Source organism: Neodiprion pinetum, chromosome 2, assembly GCF_021155775.2.
Source record: "Neodiprion pinetum isolate iyNeoPine1 chromosome 2, iyNeoPine1.2, whole genome shotgun sequence".
NCBI lineage: Eukaryota > Metazoa > Arthropoda > Insecta > Hymenoptera > Diprionidae > Neodiprion > Neodiprion pinetum.
Window position 1 is genome coordinate 25,150,659 of NC_060233.1, and position 14,595 is coordinate 25,165,253.

General features: G+C 35.8%; 1 protein-coding gene across 1 annotated transcript; it reads left to right on the top strand.

Moving 5' to 3' along the window:
* The first annotated feature begins 1,245 nt into the window (after nucleotides 1-1,245).
* Nucleotides 1,246-8,896, top strand: mRpS30 (mitochondrial ribosomal protein S30). Its single transcript, XM_046611084.1, has 4 exons — nucleotides 1,246-1,893; nucleotides 6,092-6,690; nucleotides 8,104-8,497; nucleotides 8,622-8,896. The coding sequence occupies exons 1-4, from the start codon at nucleotides 1,439-1,441 to the stop codon at nucleotides 8,827-8,829; spliced, it is 1,656 nt and encodes a 551-aa protein (XP_046467040.1). The 5' UTR covers nucleotides 1,246-1,438; the 3' UTR covers nucleotides 8,830-8,896.
* Nucleotides 8,897-14,595: the final 5,699 nt, after the last annotated feature.

A 14,595-nucleotide genomic window follows, 5' to 3' on the forward strand; every position in this document is an offset into this window, starting at 1 on the left:
GATATGGTAATCTTAATATATAGACTTTGTAACGAACAGAATAGTAAGAACATTTAAGAAGTAAACTATGACTATAGAACTCAACGCATCGTGACTCCGAAAGTGCAGAAGCCACTAACGTCCGCGACATATGACACCACGAAACATAGCTTACCTGTAGCGCACGTGCACTGTGATCACCATATTAAGAAATAGCAGCTGAAATCAGCCCAGGTCATAACGCCTACGAAAAGGGGGGAAGAAGCACGGTGGCCAAGGGGGCTTGCTGCCGCAACACCAAACCCCACGCAGATAGGAAGCTGATGGTGCAACGACCCTAAACCCACACCACCGCATCAACACGGCGTTATACCATATATAAAAAGGCTCGCAATATAGTAATAGCTAAAGAGCTAAGATCAGGGGCGAACATGCGACGAAGATATCGTACCCTAGTTTTAATTCCTAGAAAAAGGGGGAAGGTGCGCAGAAGTTGACGAAGAGTTGAAGAAGGGGATCGTTCTGCGCAGCGATCGATACCCATAAAAACGGTGACCGATCATAGGATCGTCCTCTTGGTTTCTACCACTAGATTCGTTATCTTGTCTCGGTACAGTATCACGGTAAAATCGTTTTGCTTTTTGCATTTAAACTTTTCCTACGAAGTTACTCTGTCTAAAACTCCAGCGAGTTTCCAGCTCCATTTTGTCATATTAATTTAAGATCTAACAACTAAGTAACCCCGCTGTTTGTGACTTGAAATCTGAACTTACAAAATAAATCCAAGTTAATCAAAGTATCCAAATATATTAAAATCAGTCATTCCGTTAATTCCTCTCATCAATTCGCGCTGCAATTCATCACATCCAGATTATTCTCCAAAGGTAAGCCAATTTAACAAACTACTCTTTCCTCGGTTCGTTTGATTAGAGCGATAGAATGACCGTTGTCCGGTGTATTTCAATATTTTATCGGTAATTGGTGACCCAAACTAGATGTGAGTCTAACTGTAGCTGTATGAACGATTTCAGTGTCTAGCATCTGAAAATTTTCACCAGGTACCGTACGACGTCAGAATAGTAAGAAGGAATAAAATATATGAGCGTTTCGGTCGGATGTTACACCAGAACGAGTGAAGCCGGAACCTCAGATGGGCGCTGTCAAAAGTAACTAGATTTCCGCACAGAACGGTTTCCGGACCATGAGTTTAGCGGCCCCAGTCACAGTAGTGGAAATGTTTTTCTAGGTACCTTTATAGTCCTTGCTAATACGGCACGTAAGGGATGGAACTCATGGAACGTGGTTGAAACGAAAATGGCAAGGAATCGTCCTGCGTACTAGCCTATTTGCCCTTACGTACGAGACCCTGTTTATAAACAATAGGAACTTAAAGTTGAAATGGTGTATTCGACACTTTGAAACTTAGCGTAGAACAGTTTTTCGCAACAAAGTGAGCGAAATGTCGTTGATAAGACTTAACTCACAATCGTGCGTCAGATTGGTTAGAATTTGTTACCACGGCAAAAGAGATTATTCCGCCGTTACCCAAAGTGAGGAATGTTCGGAAATTCCACAGTATCCACAAATTTACGATGTATCACCTAAAGGAAAAATAAAAACAAAGCATGAACGTTTTCACCAGGAAATTCAAAATCTAAACACAGTTGAGGAAAAATTGATGAAGATCAACATGCCTCGTTACTACGGTTGGCGATGTGTAAATGTGTGTGAATCGTCCATACCCTACAACGCGGAATTAATGGCCCAATATACTACTAGAACACACATTGTTAAAGAACCAGGTCTGCCAAAATATTATGACCGCATTATCTCATCCGATAAATTGGACGCAGCGGTACAACAGGTTAAAAAACGGATCGAGGATGTTATTTTATTTGAACACATTAGTCACAAGTATGTATTGCCTCTGATCATATTACTAATCTTGATAAACATTCACTCTTGTGAATTTGTATAACGAATATTTTCAAGAAATACATGGCAATCATCTGGAGTGAAAACTTGAAAATGATAAATGGATGGATGAATGATGAGTAATAATACCGTACCGAGACATTGTCAAAAATTTATTAGTTCTTAATACACCTAGAAAAGTTAGTTACATTCTATTGAATTTCAGATAATTCTCAAGTTGTGCAATAACGATTTCTTCACGAAGATGAGTGAGTGGGCTATAAAATCAGAATAGAATGTTCGGTAAAGGAAAAAAAAACCATTCTGGTAATTGAAGAGTCTGTTTGCACTACATCATTGATCTTTACAGGACATTTTAAACACACTAAATAATTATTTGTCTTGAATTTTTTGCAAAAATTATAGTGGGCGAACGATTATTTGCCAGAATTTTCATAAATGACCATATTCTATCATTATCCAAAACCACGTCCAAAGATCCGAACTATACTCCCTGTATCTGTTACACAGCAGAGATCGTGTTTCTGAAATATTCTATTCACACAAAAATTGGTGTGCCTAGGAAACTTATTCAGTATTTTTAATTTTGTCTTAATAATTCATGGGACACGAACATTTAGTATATGTAGCGTGTCCTGTAAAGGTTCGTTCTGTGGAGCCAATACACACAGTGTTTGGAAACTACCAGTAATTTTACTTGTATCAATGATGGTAAAGATAAATGTAACAAAACCCCTACTACGTAGTAGAAATAAATCTGCATAAACTCCAACACCGCAAGCTGATGTATAAAAAATTTGCAAACAGATTTTATTATTGTAACGTTCAAAATGCTTTAACTCTGGTGCTGATTATAATATTTTTGGACTTATTTTGTTCACCAAAACAATCTGGAGATTTCCCGATAAAAATGTTATTATTTGTTATCTCTGTAGTGTATATAAATAGATCCATGTAAGTACAATACAACACAGGTGTTTGTCTACGATTACATTTGCACGTTGAAACTGTACTGTAATGCAAGATTTCTTAGTTGTTTTTCAGATAATTTGTAGGGATCTTGTTGAAGCTCAAAAGAGACCAAAAATATTAGAATTGAATAACAAACATCACAGTTTTAGCATTTTGAATGGTTTATTTTCCAAATTTTTTTCAAATTAGCGATATCTTGGATAGTGTCACTTGAATTTGCTCAGAATCCTGTCTTTTACCAGGGTGGTGGCTTACTGGAAAAACTAGCAATAGTTAGGGAATTTTGTGGATTGAATAAAGTGAGAACAAAATCAGGTAATTACGTTATTCCATCGAAAAATAAATTTTTTTCTTGGCTTTTTTCTCAATGATTTAAACGCTTCAGTTGTGTTTCACAAATTCAGCCAAACTTGCTTTTGGAAGTAATATTGTTAATTTTTTATGTTTACTTCCCCTTCTTATATATAAATATATTATGTATATATTAATGCACCGTTGATTTCAAAAACTGTTTGACATTTTGTAATTTTGGTGTTATGAGGTTAGGGAATACTGAAATTTTTGGCAGGATGAGTCAATGAATTTATTGTAGCAAAATTTTTCCTGATTACATATTAAAGATATTATCAATGTATTCCAGTCCACTATCATTTTTGCACATAACTCTGCTGGAAATTTTTGTGTTAATGTTTCAACATTACTCACTTAAACGTGGTATAGTTAGAATAAATCGTCATGTAATTCTGAAGCTCATGTTATTGGCTCATTTTATTGAAGTTTAAGAAGTTTTGAATATTTTTATAAAGGCAATAAAATAAGACCGATCTGTTGAATTTCATCGTCATTCATGATTTGCTGCAGGTTTAGTAATTCTAAAGTTGCAAAATAGCAAGATTCTTGACAACCATTATTTTGTCGTGGTTAAAATTTATGTTTAAACAACATTTTTTCTGAATAGGATAATACGATTCAACTTTGTGTCTAGGATTAGGTTTTTGCTCCTTATTTCGTACATAAAGTTATCATCTTCATTTTACGTTTTGGCCTTTCTAGATAGCCTTACTTTACATTGCCTTATTTTAATCATCGCAGGTTTGTTTCCCCCCTAGTTTTATAAAGAACGTCATCACATAGGTGACCGCCTTCGATTTTTTTCCAATTTTGATAAGTTGTAGAGCATTAAAAATTACATAATATGTACGTAATATGTATCTTATGGGTTATAAATCATGATTAAGAGGCAAAATAATTAAAGTTGGTCAAATCAATGGTCGGTTCTATGGATTTACTCAGAAACATGATAACAAATCTAATCAAGGTGCATCACTCTGTCAAAACCACATTTTCTATTTCACGCATAGCATGACCGCCCAGTTTAAATGTACGAAACTGTATTCATCAGAATAAAATGTTATGCTGTACATGCCCAAGCGTTTTTTCAGAGCACTGCCATAGGGGCGTCGGCAACCCCTTTATCCCCAACTTGCGAGAGATAGTTAGTTATTTATTTTCACTGTGACTACGCAGCTGTGAATGGCTGCATGGCTGATAGCCATGAAACACCAGCGCAGTTATTACTTTGTGAGTGTGTTGTGGTTTCAGACAGAATACAATAATTTTTTGTAATTGTTGTAAGATATAAATAACAAAAGAAGTTTGATCCATCATGGTCTCAAACCGAAGTCTGCAGGTTTACACAGTAAAATATTATCTGACAAATGTATTACAATTTTACATAATCCAAATGAAAAGTTCATGACGATACATTCTATTTTTAAGGTTGTGCTTAGTAGCATTACCCATGTACCACTGGTATAATGCTTGTACTCGATGAGGCTGAAGTTTGTAACGTTGTAATAATCAACGTTTTGGAAAATCGTTATTTCACAGTTGCAGAAATGTCTGAAATTCAGTAAATCATATTAAAGCAAAATGTATTAATATTTTGAAAACTTGACTGCTGCAAAGTCAATACGACTTTGCAAAATAGTAATTTTTCCCCCAAATGTTTCGTTAGGTTGACTCAATTATAAAACGTTATGACTAAAATTCACATGTAACTTATTACATTATTTATTTGATAATTCAATAAAATATTTTTTAAAAATCACACAATAAATTACAAAAACGCGAATTATTAGATATACTAGATTAAAAATCGTATAAAGATTATATAGTTCACTTTATAATTTTTGGACTAGTGCATCTAATGATTCCTGCTTTTATATTTATTTTTAATCCTTATTCCTATTCTATATCCACAATGTTTATATTTTCTCTTCGTTATTTATTCCGTGATTTTTTATATATTATATCAAATTCAAAAGATAAGTCATGCAATAAATTACACGTGAATTTAAGCTATAACTTTTTATGTTATCACATGATCATTTTCAGTAAGGTGAATTTTTGTTAATGGGAATAGATGGTTCTTTTGAACTTCTCATTCCTCAGTTCATAGATGAACACCTGGTATGTGTATTGTGTATGTACATGATCAATTTTACCTCGAAAATATCTCTAGAGCAATTAAATGGATTTTGCTGATTTTTATATCAATCGACATGGGTTTTCTTAACTCGCAAAAAATTGAAATTTGTATCTTATCAGGAGTCCACCAATTTATGAGTTCGAATGAAGAATTTTAGAAAAATTTAATTTAATCAGTGGTTTGAGAACAAATCAACTGATTTCCATTTATGGGATCAATTAATGCTGCTCTACTTAACTTACAACTGATTAGATTTTGGATCTAATCGGTTTAGTAGTTTTTGAGTTATGTGAATGTTGGAATTTAAAGAAAGTTCCAACCATGATATCTCGGAAACGGATCACTAGATTTTTATAATTCTCAGCTTAACCGACATGGCTTTTTGTAACTGATTACATTTTGAGCACAATCAGTTAAGCTATTTTTGAGTTATTTACAAAAATCAATATCATCGTCCATCAATAACTTTAGAACAAATAGAACAATTCAGATGGCTCAATTTAACTAAGAATGTATTGGACCATTTTTTCCTGCATATCTTCTTCTTATATTTAAATCAATCATTAATATCTCTTCAGTTGAGATTCATGGGACAAGTTTGCTGGTAAAATTGAAATAAAACATCCTGTGCTTTTGGCACTCTGGTTGACGTGAATTTTTATGTATTGTCATTGTTTGCCAAGAAAGCTTTACAGTTAATGTATTTCGTTTCAGAAAATATAAAGAATTGGAATTGATCGATGCCGAGGATCACAAAGCAGCTGTTGATTCCATGGGTGACAAACTTGTCGGTCAGATTAACAGAATTATACTAGCTACCTTGTCATCAGAATCACCACATTTATTGGAAGCACAAGTCGATTATGAACCTCGTATCGAAGCTTTTTGGTGGTCGGGAGGAATGTGGCCTCCAAAATACATTGTAAACAGAAAAAAGAAAACTTATCTTGCGAAGTACGCTGAGGACCTAGTTGACCGACGTATCCAATACCATGGAACTCCTACTTTACAACTCAGGCATGAATTTCCACTGAATGAAATCGTCAGTTTGAGTGAATCTGAAAATCCGGACTTTATAGTCCCAGAATTCCGATATGACCCTCGAGTTATTGGCTACAATTTAAAGGAGTTTCATGGGACGAATATTCCTGGGTTTTGGCCTGGCGATAAAAACGAATTCGGTATCATGTCATATCACAGACGTGGTCACATTGATGCTCGAAAATCTTCCTTCAAGGATGAGAATGAAGCCTTGGATGTTCAAGCTGTATTTGCATCCTATAGTTGGCTTCTTTCACAAGCATGCTATCAAGGTAAACTAATCATTGCTAGTAATTCAAACGAACGTATTAAGTGTTTATTTATTGAATTGTTCATTTGTAAATATTACTCGGGTGAAAGCCCTTCTGTGTAGGTACAATTGAATTCAGAAGGAATAGTAAAAGAGAAGAAACCGTTCAAAAAATTTTCAACAATGTTATTTGTACTAGCGATGGTGATGGCGAATGAACAACACAAGCTAAGGCATGAAAAATTTAAGAAAAGATTTCATAATCAGAATTTTCAAAAATGATTAAAATTTCGTGTTTAAGATCCAATAAGGTTTTTGAGCTAATTTTGCTCGCTGACCAGGTACTCGCAAATTGTTTGGAAGCTTTGAAAAGCAAAATTTGATCTTTGCTTTTAAGATTTTCGCTAACCATATCAATTGCCTCATACTGCTGTTTAAGTTTAAATTTATTTTACCAAATTATACTCTCAGTAACACTAGGTTTTGCTTCTACATAAATCCAAGATTTGATATTCATTCTCCAGTTTTTCGGATTTTATTATAGTCAAAATATGAATGATACCTCGTTTCACGGTTTTATGACAGCGTTATGAACAAACGTATTCGTATCAATTATTATTCGTATCATGGATTGAAACCAGTTATACTCAATATATTAACCAAATAAGTGAATAAATAAAAATACCCAGTCTTGTAGAGTATTTTATCGAATTGGTTTTTCACTATATTTGCTCGCTTAATACATTCTCGCGATTAAAATGTTTCTTTCACCTACAATTTCATATCGAGTTTGCAGAAAAGAACAGTAGATCACTTTCCACTTCTATCAAGGTTTTGTTTGCCTATTTCATTCTTTACCTTGATCACCATTTTTACAATTTGGTAATATTCACCATCGAACTACTATTAGCAAATAACTGTCAGAAGTCCGGCGGTTCACACACGTTATGGTAACGCCGCAATGAAAATTGTCGCATAAACTCCGTTGTACCAAATTATGATATACAAGCATCGCATTCTTTGGTAGTATTACTGTAATACAATCTCATTTTCACAAAGAAATGACTCTGTTGTTCCACTCCAGTAAGCATGGATGTTCTTTGAAAAGTTCACGGACTCGTTATACAAAAAAGTCCAGCAATCGTATCACTTACATTTTCTGCTGTGGGTTTGTACCACAATTGTATAAAATTGTTTCTCAGGGGAATTAAAGAGATATTGTGTTCAAAATATGAGATAGCAGAAGTGGATGTAGTCATTGAATATTTTGAAAACAAATAGACAGTCACAAACAAATTTTATTTTTGGATTTTGAATCTTCAAAATACGCAATGAATGTAAAGCTCTACCATCATTTTTCGACTTTGAATAGATAGATAAAAACCGAAATATTCATAAGTTGTATCTTACCTTGATATGAATTGATTTCTTGCAGGTTTTTCCACATTCAATGACTTGACATATCCTCTAGTAACGCAAACTGTAATCTCAAATGGACAATTGTGGTCGTTTTATGCATACCAATTGAATACAACAGTGATGCATTCAGAGTATGCAGATGAAAACCCTAGGAGGAATTTATGTTGGAAAACAGGACCCTTGAAGTTGTTTGAGACGATCGCAGATGGAAAGCTTGTGGGATTCAATGATGATGTATTGAAAGAATTGATCAAGTTTTATGGAAATACACCGCAGAAACGGAATGGCGTTAATATGACGCCATATTTGGGTGATGATGAGAAAAGGGTCGCGGATATAAAAGATTCAGAGAAGAGAGAATGGCTTGAAAAACATTACAAACATATGGTCAGCAATAGGCCGAGACATAGGTGAGTCTCTTATTCTGTAATTTCAACATTTATTTCATGTTATGCAATACGATAATTGAGCGTGTATCGATATTACCGTTTGTTCTTAGTTACTAAAATTTATACATCTGCTTGTTTCTACTAGGCAAAGAGAAGAAATTGATTGGTGGGAACGAATTTACAAAATCTACTTCAACACAAGATTCATGGACAGTAAACGAAAACAGTGGGAATTTGGTAAAACGCATTCTAGCCGAAGATATGATGATCATGCACCTGAATATATACCAAAAGTTTTGAGGCCTGGTGGACCCAAGAGTAAAATTAAATTCAGAAAAACCTATTATCCTTGAAGGTGTGCTGAGAATGATCTTTGTTGGTTATTTTGTCACATGATGTAATATACGTTAGTAAGCCGAATAGTTTTGTACCTCATTCTGTATCCCAATTAAGATAAGAACATTTAAGAATGATATTAATATTGATAATGATAATGATAATAATAATCACTGCTAACATGCCACATTCGTAAGAGTGTGTTTCCAGTAGCTTGTATCTACAGATCAGTGGCTTGTACGGAAATCAAATTGATTCTGACACGTTCGATATCCCTAGACCATTTACGATTCACGGTGTTGGATGAGCACAGTTAGCACTGTCGGCTGTGCGCCGCAGACTCTTTGCTGCTCGGCCTGAGGCGCGCGACCGATTGTGCAAACGGTGCTCATCCAACGCCATGGGTCGTAAAATTTCTAAAGATATCAAATGTGTCAGAATCAATCTAAGTTACTGTACGAGATACGGAAGGGAATGGTCACCATCATTATGCGTCTTAAGATGTTCAATAGAAATACCAGAATTTGCATAACAGGTAAGGAAAATTGCAGAAAACTTTTCCCAGGTGTAACCAGCCTGATTTCAAACCTCAGGTTGCCGATTCGGCGTCCTACTGACCTCTGTAAAGCTGGACTCCCACTTGCTAAAAAAAAAATTGGAAAAAATCATAGATTAAAGAGCTACTTATGAGTTCTGCAATGTCGCAAACTGCGATTTTTGAACTCGTTTTTCTGTGAAAAAATCAATTTTGAAAAGTGGGGAAGGGCCCCCCCCGGTATATTTATATGCATAATTTTGCATATCCTGTTAGCTCCTAAATCGCTGAACATATTGCCATAAAAAAGAATTCGCTGTGATGAATATTAAGGCGATTTTTTTTTTTGGCTTATCACCAAGGGTTGAAAATCAAAAATTGTTACCAGTGGTATTTAAAAGCTCTTGAATCACGCAACATGCTAGTACTCATAATTTTGACTTTTTTTTTTGTTCCCGTCGTGATAGGGCGTGTACATATCCATACGGGTTGTTTCTACGGCATTGTTTCCAACGTATATTAGGAGCTCCTAATTCTCACGTATAAAAATAATAAAATTTTTTTTTATTCGGGGGATACTTTCCGGTAAGCCCTCCCCCCCACTTTTCAAAATTGATTTTCTCGCAACAGAAAGGAGTTTACAAATCGCAGTTTGTGGCATTCCAGAGCTCACAACTAGTTCTTTGATCTATGATTTTTCCAAATTCTTTTTAGCAAGTGGGGGGCCAGCTTCACGCCAGCTTAGTAGCGCGGAGAGGGGAGGGGAAGTTTAGTGGCGAGAAGGCACAGACACTCGATACGCTACGCAATTCTAGAAAAAGAGAATTAACCAATATATTCTGCAATCAATGCGATACAAAAGAAAAAACAAAACACTCAGTTCGCTCTTTGCGATAATGAAAATGAAAAATATCCAATAAATCTTACATCTAATTGCGCTAGTCGCACTCTCAATAATAAACAAAATTGCCAAAACTCGAAAACAAGAGATGACTTGAACGCGCTAACCGCGATTGTTCTGTACTAAACCAAGGAGCTAATTTAATCACAAATTACTTAATATCTGAAATCAAAAATAATTATCAATTTAATAACTTTAACTTAAGGCGACTAATTGCGATGCATCCGAAACTCTATTTTTGCGAAATGTGCGACTAACATACAACTTATCCGATCGCTCGCACACAGTGATACGTGACCTACACCAGCGTTGAGACTTTCAAACACGCTAGCGTCACTAGACCCCGTGGAGCGGAATTTGGCTGCATGCAATTTAAAAGCGAAATGACTATATTCAAAACTGTGACTACTCTAGATTTTCAAAAAAAAAAAATTGACTCTATACGTTATTGCGAAAACTCAAGCTATGGCAATCAAAAAAGGAGATCGGAAAACGAGTTTCGACTATCCTAGTAACGCAATTACAAAATGGCCAACCGTCAATCGATGCGCCGATCTAAGTCAATCTCGAAATTGGTTCGCTAGGAATTAATAGCGCTTACCGCTTCGCAGCTACACCAAGAATCCTCCAAGTCAATTTTTGAACTTCAGTTCAGTTCAATAGCAAACGCAATAGACTCTATTCCACTAATACGTTTCTAGACTCGACTTCTAAATTTTTATCCTCAACTCGAATAACGACAGGACTCAAGTGAAGAGCTTCGCTAAGCGAAGCTGAAATTCGAATATAGGCGCTATCAGTTGCAAAAGGTTCCCCAGATCTTGTTGGGTTTCGGATTACGAAATTCTGAAAGTCTAGCTTATCGCTAACGTTGATTTCCGCTGTCGCGGAACGCTGATTGACTATCGGGCTTGACGGCGCTCCATCATTCGGCAGTGGCATGGTGACAGCTTCCCGAGGCTGACGATGCTGGTGTTCTGCGGGAAGGCTACGACTCGCTAGCCAACAACGGGAATATCGTTCGCCTCAGAGCTCTTCGTTGGCAATCTTTCCGTAGCCTCGCGTAAGGCCTTTCGCTCGCGGTGTAGCCTCGCTCCTGTCACTACTTCATCAGAATTCTCCGCTACCGTTATCACAAGACGCTGTCGACTTTGCCGTCGATCCCATGTCTGATGTCGCATGTACTCGAAACAAAAATAACAAAAATCCTGAAATATCTTATTTTTTGGCCCATAAAATGTCCCCACTCGGAATTTCAGATACGTGACCCTCGTCCTGGCGCTCTCTTTTGAAATTGCTATTGATTACTACCGCGAAATCCCTATTTCTGCGTTCCGCCTAGGGTTCGGGGAGCTGTTTGTAACGCGCGTCAATAATGCCACGCTACAATATAAATGAAATAAAATATAAATAATATATACAATATATACAGGGTGTCCCAATTGAAAAGACGCATTACATTTCCATCCGACCTAATGGTTCATGTAAGGGTTCGTCCAATAAAACACCGTTCTCACTAGGATTCACGATAAAAGTGTTACGTTCTGGGACGAACGTCGAGAGAAATCCTTTATTAAACCTGTCTCGATCTGGAACTTGCGGGTCGTGCCAGCTATCACTACGCGTGATTTGAATAATTCGATCGACACACTTTAGTTTAAAATACACCTTTATTAATAATGATATGGTCTTTATATTGGTTTTCGAGATATGGGTTTTTTATTGTGATTCACTTGATTAGTGCTCTAAAGTTTGGAGTTTCTGAATATAAGCGTTCTATAGCAGACTGGTCTATGACGTTTTTTTGGTTTCGGGGTGCGCAATGGTTTCGAAGTCTAAATCGGTTCCGTTCCTTTTGATGTCTGAAGTGATTCTAATTTGCAACTGTCTAATTCGAAAAGGATCTTGAATAGTGAGAGGTCTGGAAGAGACTCCTGATTGGTCTTTGGATACGTCAGTGCAAGACGATTGGTCTTGAAGAGGCCAATCGGTGCAATGCTGACAAGATAGTTCCAAGAATGCAAATTTGAATTCTAAGAATGATACTTTGCGAACTGCTCGTCTCGTCTTCTCTCACGTTCCTTAAGTTTGGTCAGTGAGAGTTCGCGAGTCTGAATTGAAATTGAAGATATAAAATAAAGAAATGAAAATGATACATGAACGATTGTCGGTGCGAGATCATTGCACACCAAGACGATAACTAAATCTATATCTATATGGTTCTTAAAGGCTATGGTACGAGTATGCGTGCTCTCTTATGATAATTGCACGTTGGTAGGTTACGATACAGAGAGGGTGCAGCCATAATTATCGGTTGGGACGTAACAGGCCGATTAAAAAAAAAAATTTTAACACACTTAATGATTTTGATCAAAATTCCGAAAAATTCTCGAAACTTCTATTTTTCACTAAGAACATTTCAACATTTCTGTATGTTCGGATTTAGAAGCAAACTCAGTCCATGTCAAGGCCTTTGTTTCTGAATACATGTATTAAAGACCAGCCGACCGCTCGACTATAACAACGCTCTAACGATCACCAACATCGATCGCACGACAACAATCGGTAATCCGGCTTTTGAACGACGAAACACAGCTCAGATCACATTCTGTGTTCGGTGGTCAGCGATTGTGGTTGTACGATCTGGAGCTACACTAGATTTGCTATCGGCGTTTACCATTCTATTCAATCTCGGGTATCTTTTTTGATTACCCTTGTTTTCAATTACGAGGTTTTCTTTCCCTTTCAACTGTGAGTTCAACCCAGATAATTTATGTTATTTTCATTTAGTTACTTTATTTCTGTTCACTTTCATTTAGTTTGAAAGCCCAGTGCTCTCATTGAGAGACCAGTTCTCTCTATGGATTTGAGAGCCCAGTGCTTTCTTTTAGAAACCAGTTCCTTCACCCTTTAATACAATGTACCTCCAGTCTCAATCGTCATACCAACACCAGAAATAAAGTTTATTTTTTGCTCCAAACAGACACTATACCAGTTTCATTATGAAGTTGGGAAAAAAGTTGAATGTAATAAAAAAGTATGCAAAAATCGGTTCATAATGGAACTGATCTAGAAATGTTCTAACTAAAAAATAGAATTTTTGAGCATTTTTCGGAAATTTTCGGACCATTTAAACCATCTTCTAGATGATCAAAAAAATCAAGTGTTGAAAAAAAATATATAAAAAAATCGACCCATGATGAGCACAGTCATGAAATATTTGGAATAAAAAATAGTTTTTGAGAATTTGTCGAGAATTCTAGAAAGGTCTTTTTACAAATCACTCTAAATATTAATGAATAATTAATCAGTTGAATAAAAAATGTGAAAAAATTGAGGATACCGTTTCAGAGTGGAGACAAATGCAGACAAAATTTTTAACGAAATAAAAAACGGTAAGGGTCAGACGTTAATTGGGTTCGTATGGAATTCCCCATACATACGTATATTTCTATTGAAAAACGCGGTTCCCCTTAGCCTGCCCCTAACGCTCAAAGGGCTAGGCACGGCGCTGTACGTAAGGGTGACTTAAATCACCGTACAGTAATGTTGACCGTGAAGTTTACTTAGCAAACAATAATGCGCAATGGCTCATCCTTATTCCAACATCTATAGCTGCATTACAGCGGTTTGCGAGGGATGCATTGTTACCGTCCATGATTGTATCATTGTATTTTGTTGAAGAACCTTTGTTACACGTTTGTCTTCTAAGCCACTTGTTACAATTTTTCGATCAATATATCTTCATAAAAGGGTTTCAACCCGTGTATAATAAGTAAAATAAATGTATATATATGTATTATTATATTTCATACATTTTTTTGGAAATTTGTGACGTGAACACGAATTGTGCTAAAAAATTTTAAATTGTGGATTATTTTTAGTAATTGAAAACTATAGCACAAAATAAAAATACTAATATAGGAATTAGAAATTTCGAGCTTTAGTGCGCGATCAGGCTGGTTGCCATGGAATAAGCTACACAATGATAATTTCAAACGTTTTCTGTCAATTTCGCAGAATTTTGTATGACTCGAAATCCTTTTAACTGATTTCAAGTGGAATTATGGATGCGGTTAGCGTATTTTAAGTCGTTTCGTATGGCTTCTAATTTTTTCTGCTCAATTCTTGCGAAATAATCTCATCAACACAACAGTCATTAAAAGAATTTCTTTAATTAACCACCTCATTTGAAACCTTATTGACAATCGCCATTCTTGACTACAAAAGAAATTTTCACATTATAGCACTGCTTGCTCCAAATGAAAACAATTGGTTAAGTTCTGGTCTTTGAAATTAATCTTTATATTTTCGCATCTATCACACGACTAACAGTAAGATTTGCAG

Bases quoted from the DNA above. Each gene is read 5' to 3' on its own strand.
- mRpS30 (XM_046611084.1), top strand. From the start codon at position 1,439: ATGTCGTTGATAAGACTTAACTCACAATCGTGCGTCAGATTGGTTAGA. The intron at 1,894-6,091 runs GTATGTATTGCC...ATTTCGTTTCAG, and splicing joins TTTGAACACATTAGTCACAA to AAAATATAAAGAATTGGAAT. The intron at 6,691-8,103 runs GTAAACTAATCA...GATTTCTTGCAG, and splicing joins TTCACAAGCATGCTATCAAG to GTTTTTCCACATTCAATGAC.